Source organism: Triticum aestivum, chromosome 2D, assembly GCF_018294505.1.
Source record: "Triticum aestivum cultivar Chinese Spring chromosome 2D, IWGSC CS RefSeq v2.1, whole genome shotgun sequence".
Taxonomy (NCBI): Eukaryota; Viridiplantae; Streptophyta; class Magnoliopsida; order Poales; family Poaceae; genus Triticum; species Triticum aestivum.
The window spans coordinates 587,512,775-587,522,879 of NC_057799.1; the positions used below are offsets into that span (position 1 = coordinate 587,512,775).

A 10,105-nucleotide genomic window follows, 5' to 3' on the forward strand; every position below is an offset into this window, starting at 1 on the left:
TCATTCTGTAAAGCATCCCCGGAAGGGCTAATGAATTCCTTGGGAGTGACATGAAGTATGGTAAATCCGTTATGCTCATTTCCGAATGTTCTGGGATGCATTCATTTGGAGTCGGTGAACTAAAAAAATGCTATGATAGCTGTGAAATGTATTTGATGGGAAATAGCAAGTAAAATATAATGGTTGTCCTTTTGCTAACCGATATTCACTTTTGTTAGGTCGACCCCACAAACATTGTATATTAAACTTCATAGCAGATTGTTCTCATGTTGCCATCTAAAATGATTTCCACATTGAACAGTAATGCATGATGAAGACCATTGTATCACTACACGTGATGCATATATAAGGTGTGAGCAGACTGCCCAGACCCATGTTTTTCTCTATTCATTTGTGCCAAGGCATCCAGACCCATGTTTTACTGTTGACTTTTATAGCAGATTATGTTGGGCAATTCTTTCTTATGTTTGTAACACTTGACGTTAATGAAGATAGAAGGTGCGGATGGATTTGGCCATGTTGAAATGTATTATATATAGCGGCCAGCTCCTTTCCAAATTTCTGGTTCCGATGGTGCTCAATGTATGTTCATGAACCAATCAGTATAGAAACAATGATTTTGATGAATGTTTACGATAACCCAAGACCTTCAAAAACTAGAGTCATGCCCGCCTTCTTTTGATGTCTTTAATCCAAATCTGTTCACAAAAATCTAGTACAAGTGCACGCTACAAGACATGAAAAACGAGTTCTACTTGTTGTGGTACACAAAGAAACAAGTAAAGATGAGGTGAAACTGGTTAGCCAAACAGGGAAGCAGACATGGACGGCAAGGAGCCACATCATCATACTAGTACTCCCATTTCTCACCACTATCTTTGCTTAAAAAGATCTTAGTTTGGCCAAGCATAATCAGTAATCATCACCACACATCCAGGGGCCCTATCTGCTACTAATTTCACCCCAAAAGCCATGGACAGGATGCAGCCCAAACATCAAGCCGTGTGATACGCGTGCAGCAAAGTGGGGAAAGGGGCAATCCCGGAACGAGGCCAACCACAAGCAGAGGACAGCAGACCTACCACACACGAGAATGGCAAAGTTTGGAGGTGAAATCATACCATACCATACCATACCATGCTTGCACGACGGATCAGGTAGGTAAAGAACCAGCGCTGGCAAAGTACATACAATCATCACAAGCCACTTGAAGGTTCCAATTCAATCGCATCACTCAACAACAATAGGACGACAATCGTCATCGGCAAAGAGAAAAAGGGGAGAAAAGAAACCAAAAACCTCAATTTGTCCTAGTAGCAAAAATCTGGCGGCGCGTTGGCCGCCAATCGCCGAATCAATAGGGTAGCAGCTCGCCTCTCCCCGCGAATCGCACGGAGAGAAAGAATCCCCTGAGGAAACAGGGGGATTTCAGCGGTGCGCCGTGACGAGCGTCTCGATGAAGCGCAGGCCGTCGAACCGCGGCGCGAACTTGTCGTCCGTGCCGGAGCCGCCGCTCGCCCCGCTCGGCGCCGAGGATTCCTGCGGAAAGCGGAACATGTAAGAACAGAGCAGTCCAAGAAGCCGTCCGTCGCCGTCGTGATCCCAAATCAAAATCGAGAGCGGGTTGCTATCGAAGGAGGAGATTCTTTGCGGAGGGTGGGAGGGGAGGATTTAGGGAGAAGGCGGGTGAGGGAGGAGGCCGTGATCCGTACCCGCTGGCGGAGGAGGAACTCGTCGCATCTGCCGACGGCGACGGCGGCGGCGGGCTCCGTCGGGGCGCAGTCGCAGGCGAGGAGCTCGGCGCCGGAGGCCACGGCGACGGCGGCCGCGGAGGCGACGGCGGCTGCGACGCCCCACATCATCGTCGACGGCGGCTGGCTGGTAGGGACGGCACGAGGGGGGGTTCTTTGCTTGGGCAGGGCAGGCTGGAACGGAGGTGACGGCTAGCCGCGTAGTGTTTTTTATATAGCGCTGCAGGAAGGAAGGCGCGGCCGGACCTGAGCGCGGAATTTAACGGGGTTGAAATGCTGGAGCCGTGTCCGGGAGAACGGACGGACGGACGGGGTGTGGATTTCGCTGGCGAATGGGCCCGGTTTGCCATTAGCAAGGTGTCTGGAAATTTTTGGCGCGTCGGTTCAGCATGCACAAACGCGCAGCACCGAGTCGGGCGACGTGCTGGTCGGCGTGAGGCCGGAACAAGCCAGAGCATGATTAATAGTATAGCCAACAATGAGCCATATGAAGTTGCCACATCATTTATATAGCCAACCTATATAATAGCTATTTATAAAATAGTACCACTTCATTAATGGATGGCCCATCTTACAATCTCACATTGTTTCTTGGAGCACGTGCTGCAGCCGGCTCTTAATCTACAGCCCGTTTCCCTTCTCTTTCCTCTTCTCTCCCATCCAACTCAGCAAATATATAATATTTTAATCCTTGCAGCATGCTGACTGTACCTTATTATACTTGCTCTCAGAGATGGAGACGACGCGGCACGGCTGGGTGCGGCGTCGCTACCCCGAGGCGGGGCAAAGGGTTGACAAGTGCGGGAGATGGTCGGCGGTGCCTCAGACCGCCTCTTCCACTTCTCGGCCTTCATGTCTGGGAGGATGAGGAGGCGCTACAACGACGTCAACCGTGGGCGATAAACGACGGTGACGAGCGGATCACAAAAGTAGCTTCATTGTTACTCCCTCCGTTCCAAATTAGTTGACTTGAATTTTTCTAAATACGAATGTATCTATACTTGTTTAGTGTCTAGATACATTCATGTCTAGATAAATATGGATCAAGTAACTTGAAACGGATGGAGTATGGCCTAAGTAGCTTCCCAGATGACACTTGACGGTTCGCATGCAGTCAGTAGCAATCTGAATTTTTTGTAGGTACACATCACTACCCAAAGACAATCCGTCTGCGCATGCCAAAGCCTCTAAAGTTTCACGTTCAATAAGATCCCTGACCCTGATGATCACCACTAAGGATCCAATGTAAGCTCCCTCTTGAGTCGGGCAAATTGTAGCTATTGCACCCATGTTTGCCTTGAAAATGCCGTGTCCGCATAATCTTTCTTTATGTAAAAGGAAAATAATGATTTTTTATTCAAATAAGTTTAGAGGAATAGTTACAATATCATGTGCTTGAATGAACCAAACATGTCTACCTATATCCAAAGACAACGGAAAATTAGCTAAGGAATCTGCATCAAAATTTAAACTTCTACTCTCATGAGTCTGCATAATTTTTCTTGTGTAGGGAAAAGCACGGCCCAAAAACTCGAACTGAAGGAGAAAAAAGAACAAATCCTAGAAGCAAAAGAAAAAAGTCCCTTTGGTTCCATCGACCCGTCAAACCACCTGTTGAAAATAGGCCTCTTACTAGGGGTGCTCCTATTCTCCTAAAAGGAAACTAGAGGTGCTCCTATTTGGCAACCTGCACGACAGGAAACTGGACACCTCTGCCCCCCCTTCCCCTGTGAGCCTTCTGGGTCGGACCATGTGGGGCATGAGGTGCCCCCTGTTTTTTTAGATTTGAAAAAAAAAATTCTGCTTTCAAAAAACGTTCACGGATTCAAAAAATGATCAGCGAATCCAAGACCAGTTCTTGAATTCAAAAAAAATCATGATTTCAAAAGAATGAACATTTTTTATTTTGATGAACTATTTTTATGAGTGTTTCTTAATAATGATCAACATTTTCCTGAATTTTAATGAACAAATTTTGAATTCAATAAACATTTCTTTGAACTTGATGACATGTTGAAGACATTTTTTGAAAAAAATGATGAACAAATTTTGATTCAATGCAATTTTTTTGAAATCGATGATTTTTTTTTGAATTTTATGAACCTTTTTTTATCCGATGAACAATTTTTAGTACAATGAACAAAATCTAAATTTGATGATCTTTTTGATTTTTTAACATTTTTAGCTCAATGAACAAAAAATTCACAAATTTGAAAAATAAATTTCACGAAAAAGTAAAGAAAAAAGAAGCAAAAAAAGGAAAATAAAAACAAAAAGGAAAAGGAAAAAAACAGAAAAATGGGCCGGCCCATACTAACACCGGAGGGAGTGTGCGCGCCAGGTCGCTCTTGGGCGACCTGCGGGTTACTAACGCAGCGACCAAACAAGAAAAGCTAGCGAGGCGGCAAAAAAGGAGCGCGTGCGAGCCAGCCTGCACATGCACACGAATCTTGACGCTCATACTACTACCTCCGTGCTAGTTTATTAGTCCCCTGTATATTTATGGTCATATTTTAACCATGATTTTAACTAATAAAATATAAGTTATACATAGTAAAAACAATATCATCGGAAACTATGTTCAAATACAAATTCAATGATATAATTTTTTGTTAGATGCATTTAACATTTCGATGGTTGAATCTATAGTGAAACTTTGACACAAAATACGAAAGGACCAACAAAACAGGACGGAGGTAGTACATCTTGTGGCCATGACATCTTTGACCCTAAATCTAGGCGATTTCCAAAAAGTACAATAATACAGAATAGGCTATGCAGGAGCTAAAGCTTTTTTGGGATGTGGAGCAGGTAGTGCCCTGCCTTTGTCGGTCGATGGTGCTTGCCATCCCCATCGACCTGCCTTCCTCGCCGAGTGCTCATGGTACTCACAAACCCCACTTTGCGCCAAAAAAAAAAACCCCACTGATCAGCCACCAGCTACCAAATGCTTCCACAATAGCGACCGCACCACTCCACGAGCCCATTCCACCAGAGGGACACAGAACTCCGGGCGCTTGAGTTGCCAGGAGAGCTGTACCTGTACAAGTGATCACCGGCGACATGGCGTCGGCGGCGGGCGACAGGACGAGGAGGAAGACGGCGTGCGTCACCGGAGGGAACGGGTACATCGCCTCCGCGCTCGTCAAGATGCTGCTGGAGAAGGGCTACGCCGTGAAGACCACCGTCAGAAACCCCGGTTTGACCATCGATTGATTCTTCTCAGTTTTGTTTGTTTTGCCTCAGTGGGTGATTGGCACTATGGTTTGATTTCTGGATTCCAGATGACATGGAGAAGAACTCGCATCTCAAGGACCTGCAGGCGCTCGGCCCCTTGGAGATCCTCCGTGCCGACCTCGACCAAGAGGGCAGCTTCGATGGCGCCGTCGCCGGCTGCGACTACGCCTTCCTCGTCGCCGCCCCGGTGAACCTCTACGCAGAGAACCCTGAGGTGAACGGCAACCACCAAGCTCATTGTGCCATCAGTTCTTCTTACTGTAGTTTGTAGTACTCCAGTATACAAGACACGCATTCTTCAGACTGCCACTCTGAATTCTGAAGCCCGCCAAGAACTGACACCTTTTTGCCGACCGCACACCGTTGAATCTGTACGGTGATGGCAGAAAGACGTGATCGAGCCGGCCGTGCACGGGACCCTGAACGTGATGAGGTCGTGCGTGAGAGCGGGCACGGTGAGGCGCGTCGTCCTCACATCGTCGGCGGCCGCGGTCTCCAGCCGGCCGCTGCAAGGCGACGGCCATGTCCTGGACGAGGAGTCCTGGTCGGATGTCGAGTTCCTTAGATCGAGAAAGAACGGGACTTGGGTAGGCGTTTTCAACCTGTTCAATCATTTCATTGACGGACGAACAGTTGACGCTCACCGCCTTGCTATCGCAGCCGTACCCTGTTTCCAAGGTGCTTCTGGAGAAGGCGGCGAGCGCGTTCGCGCTGGAGCACGGCATCAGCCTGGTCACCGTGTGCCCCGTCGTCACCGTGGGCGCGGTGCCGGCGGCCAAGGTCAACACCAGCGTGCCCGACATCCTCTCCCTGCTCTCCGGTGAGGCCTGAAACTAAATTACGTGCGCGACCGGTACATGTGCTTTACATGGCGTGCGTGCGATGGTGTCAGGCGAGGATGCGAGGTTCAGCAAACTTGAATTGATCGAGAAGGCGACCGGCTCGATCCCGATGGTCCACGTCGACGACCTCTGCCGCGCCGAGCTGTTCCTCGCCGAGGAGGAGGCGGCGTCGGGGCGGTACAACTGCGGCAGCGTCAACACCACCGTCGTGGGGCTCGCCCGCTTCCTGGCGGCCAAGTATCCGCAGTACAACGTCAAGACCGACCGGTACGTACGTACGCCATGACGAGCTCTGTGGCCATGGCGAGCTCCGACGCTCGTGCATCGGGGATGCGTACGTGATGATCGGTTTGTTTGTTTACTTCAGGTTCGCCGGTCTCACCGAGAAGCCGAGAGTCTGCATTTCGTCGGCGAAGCTCGTCGGGGAAGGGTTTGAGTTCATGTATAAGACTCTGGACGAGATATACGACGACGTCGTTGAGTACGGAAGGGCCTTGGGAATCCTTCCGTGCTAGTGTGCATGATGGATCTTTGAATCAAACGATGCGCTTGCAAGCAAAATAGGCTTAGCCTCTTTCTTTTTTGTTGGTTAATAAGCTTAGCCTCCTAAAAGTACATATATGATGAAATGTGGGTGTTAGTTCATATGAAAAATGATTTGTAAAACATACTTGTATGAAAAGTGATATATGGTATTGTGAACATTCTCGGAACAATGGTTGTGATCTGCTCGGATCGTTCTCGGAACAATGGTTTAGATGGAAGACCAACGCCGACCGGATCCAAAAAGATCTGTCGGAGATACACGTCCACACACCCTTCGCCGAACCACCGCCGTAGCGAAGATAGGAGGAGAACGAAGTCGCCGCCTCGCCGCCCGAACAAGACACTAGAACTACCAAAAACAAGACACTAGGTATATCTTGCTGTGACAAAAAGCGCAATCGTCACCTGCAGTACTCCAAAAATGGGCGGCCCAACACGCAAGAGGAGCACTGGCACCCTAGCACACTTTTTTGTTTAAATATATTTTTAAAATGAAAATTAATTTTGTTTAAATTTTACAAATGGTCACCACATGTTCCAAAAAAGTTAACGCCGTGTTAAAAAATGTGTCCGCAACTTTTAAGAAATTTTGGTAGCATTAGAAAAAATGATTGTGACAACTAGAAAATATTCACGCATTTCATGACAATGTATGTGATTGTTTTTTCAAAATGTGTATACAATGTATAAAAAATGTTCGCATAACGCAAAAAAAGGTATTTTGTACCATTAAAAAATGTTCATACCATTCAAATGAAATAACGCGACATTAAAAAATTCTCACATTTTAGAAAATGTTTGTAACAATGTAAAAAAAGTTCACGTGGTTTTAAAAAAATGTTTCATGCCCATTTAAAAAAGTTTAACATTTATCAGAAAAAATGTTCGGAAACATGTATTTAATTTTTTTACAATATGAATTTGAAAAATGTTCAACGTGTATCAAAAAATGTGCCACGTGTATATAAAAATGTACAGTGTGTTTAGAAAAAGTAGACATGTTTTGAGAAAAAGGTAAAAAGAAAAAAGAAACAGAAAAAGGAAAAATGGTTGAGAAGGATCGATCATTGACCCCAACAGAGAAGGAAAGTGGTTTCTCCTCCTCCTTCCGTTAGCTCTGGTCATCCCGACTTGCGTGGTCAATTCGCTTTTGATCGGCAGCGCGTCATTATGGACTTTGAAGGTAAGAGATAACCGTATGGTCGTCGTCGGCATTCTTCTGTTGCTGCCACCGCTGGCCATCACGACTCGCGTGGCAAACATCTGTGCATAAATGCACGCACGTGGAGGTGCGAGCGTACTCGAGTTGCCACGCCAGAGAAACCAGAGCCCTGTGCTCGAGCTATTGCCAGGACAAGAGAGCTCAGCTCAGTAGTGATCGTCGGCGATATGGCGGCGGCGGCAGGCGATGGGGCGACGAGGCGGAAGACGGCGTGCGTCACCGGCGGCAGCGGGTACATCGCGTCGGCGCTCATCAAGATGCTGCTGGAGAAGGGCTACGCCGTCAAGACCACCGTCAGAAACCCCGGTAATCTGTCTTGTTAGATCTCTATTCACTTCCGCTGGAGGGATTCTGTCTCTGAATGAAACTGATGGCAGATGACGCGGAGAAGAACGCGCATCTCAGGGCCTTGGCGGCGCTCGGCCCCTTGGAGGTCTTCCGCGCCGATCTGAGCGAAGAGGGCAGCTTCGACCACGCCGTCGCCGGCTGCGACTACGCCTTCCTCGTCGCCGCTCCGGTGGCCCTCTTGCCGGAGAACCCTGAGGTAAGCGACAACCACCAAACTCACACACTCTTCAGGCTGTATTCACTGACTCACTCTCTAATCCCTGAAACTATCAACTGTCCAAATCACGCACCGCTTATAATTCATCTGGCGGTCTCAGAAAGACGTGATCGAGCCGGCCGTCAACGGGACCCTCAACGTGATGAGGTCGTGCGTGAGAGCGGGGACGGTGACGCGAGTGGTCCTCACATCGTCGGTGGCGGCGGTGTCCAGCCGGCCGCTGGAAGGCGACGGCCACGTCCTTGACGAGGAATCCTGGTCCGACGTGGAATTCCTCAGATCAACAAAGACCGGTCCTTGGGTACACACACACATATATGCACTCTGAATGCTTTCGATCTGTTCAATCATTTCACTGAGAGATGAAACGGTGATGCAGGCGTACTCTGTCTCGAAGGTGCTGGTGGAGAAGGCGGCGTGCGCGTTCGCGGAGGAGAACGGCGTCAGCCTGGTCACCGTGTGCCCTGCCGTGACTGTTGGCGAGGCACCGGCGGCGAACGACCTCACCAGCGTCGGCACCATCCTCTCCCTGCTATCAGGTGAGGCCTGTAGCGAACCGAATCAAAACACAGCGCCAGCAGCAGACACGCTGCCGGACCGATACTACATGCGAGTTTTATTTACATGCCATGATGTTAGGGGATGATGCGTATGCCGGCGCCCTGGAACACATCGAGAGGGCGACGGGCTCCATCCCAATTCTGCACGTCGACGACCTCTGCCGAGCGGAGATATTCGTCGCGGAGGAGGAGGCCGCGTCGGGGCGGTACATCGTCTGCGGCCTCAACCCCACCGTCGTCGAGATTGCCCGCTTCTTGGCTGCCAAGTACCCGCAGTACAAGGTCAATACAGATAGGTACGAATGGCGAGTTCTGAAGCTCGTGCGTTGCCATTGCCAATGTGTACGTAAGTGTTTGTTTTGATTGCTTATCTTCAGGTTCAGAGAACTCCGCGAGAAGCCGAGAGTGTGCATTTCGTCGGCGAAGCTCGTCAAGGAAGGGTTTGAGTACAAGTACAAGAGCGTGGAGGAGATATATGACAGCGTCGTCGAGTATGGAAGGGCCTTGGGAATACTTCCCTACTAAGTAGGAGTAGTATGATCGATCTTAGAATCAGACGATGCGCTTGCAACCAAAATAAGCTTAGTCTCCTCAAGTACACAAATGATGAAATGTGGGTGTTCAATTTATATGAAGTATTATAAAATGTACTTGTATGGAAAATCATGGTTCCATGTCGGCGTGTCCTAACATCATGAACGTTCTCCGAATAATGGTTGTGTCTGATGAAAGCATGCTCAATCATTGTGAAAAAAGACCGTAATCGCGCGCACGTAGATAAACCGCCATTAAAATCTCCCACGGTGTAGAAGAAGGTTTCTTGCTTTCCTCTCTTTCTCTCTCTTGAATTACTTCTTCAGTTTTGCAAAGTCTCACTCGACTGAGACTTCATTATGTCTCGTTCTTTGATTTTGCATGAAGATTTATACTTCGACTGAGACCTAGCCACACCCTTACTTTTTCCTCACCAGCTGACCTCCTTTAGTTCCCAAAATCACTGTTTTAATCTCATGGCAAAAGATTACCATATGATTTGACGTCTGTTTAAAAGTTTAGCATGATCCGACTCTCCCGTCTACCCTCCTACATGGCAGCAGTAGGCTACCCAGGCTTACACGGGGGTCTACCATCCAGGCTAACGCTAGGGTCAACGGTGGTAGACCCCAATCAACGCTTGTTGACCATGCCGGCATGGCAAATGGCAATAGTGGCTACCGCTAAATGTGGCGGTGGTAGACCGGTTACTCTACCGCCGGGATCTTTGGCGGCAGACCCCTCAAAGGGTAAAGGCACATTGGAGCCATGGGGTGGGTCACCCACGTGACTGCACCCCAGTCGAACAGGACGAACAGAGGAGGCCTCTCTCTCCTCTTCTCTAACCC

General features: G+C 48.6%; 3 protein-coding genes across 3 annotated transcripts; 2 read left to right on the top strand and 1 right to left on the bottom strand.

Annotated features, from left to right (window-relative positions):
- Window positions 1–1,092: 1,092 nt before the first annotated feature.
- On the bottom strand, window positions 1,093–1,953 carry LOC123054725 (uncharacterized). Its single transcript, XM_044478564.1, has 2 exons — window positions 1,713–1,953; window positions 1,093–1,539 (listed from the first exon to the last, which is right to left on the bottom strand). Exons 1-2 carry the CDS (start codon window positions 1,860–1,862, stop codon window positions 1,429–1,431), a joined length of 261 nt encoding a protein of 86 aa, XP_044334499.1. The 5' UTR covers window positions 1,863–1,953; the 3' UTR covers window positions 1,093–1,428.
- Window positions 1,954–4,732: 2,779 nt separating this feature from the next.
- On the top strand, window positions 4,733–6,546 carry LOC123054724 (anthocyanidin reductase ((2S)-flavan-3-ol-forming)). The gene is made up of 6 exons (XM_044478562.1): window positions 4,733–4,950; window positions 5,036–5,202; window positions 5,375–5,575; window positions 5,649–5,808; window positions 5,881–6,097; window positions 6,198–6,546. Exons 1-6 carry the CDS (start codon window positions 4,815–4,817, stop codon window positions 6,343–6,345), a joined length of 1,029 nt encoding a protein of 342 aa, XP_044334497.1. The 5' UTR covers window positions 4,733–4,814; the 3' UTR covers window positions 6,346–6,546.
- Window positions 6,547–7,590: 1,044 nt separating this feature from the next.
- Window positions 7,591–9,436, top strand: LOC123054723 (anthocyanidin reductase ((2S)-flavan-3-ol-forming)). The gene is made up of 6 exons (XM_044478561.1): window positions 7,591–7,904; window positions 7,976–8,142; window positions 8,264–8,464; window positions 8,543–8,702; window positions 8,803–9,019; window positions 9,101–9,436. The coding sequence occupies exons 1-6, from the start codon at window positions 7,766–7,768 to the stop codon at window positions 9,246–9,248; spliced, it is 1,032 nt and encodes a 343-aa protein (XP_044334496.1). The 5' UTR covers window positions 7,591–7,765; the 3' UTR covers window positions 9,249–9,436.
- The last annotated feature ends 669 nt before the right edge of the window (window positions 9,437–10,105 follow it).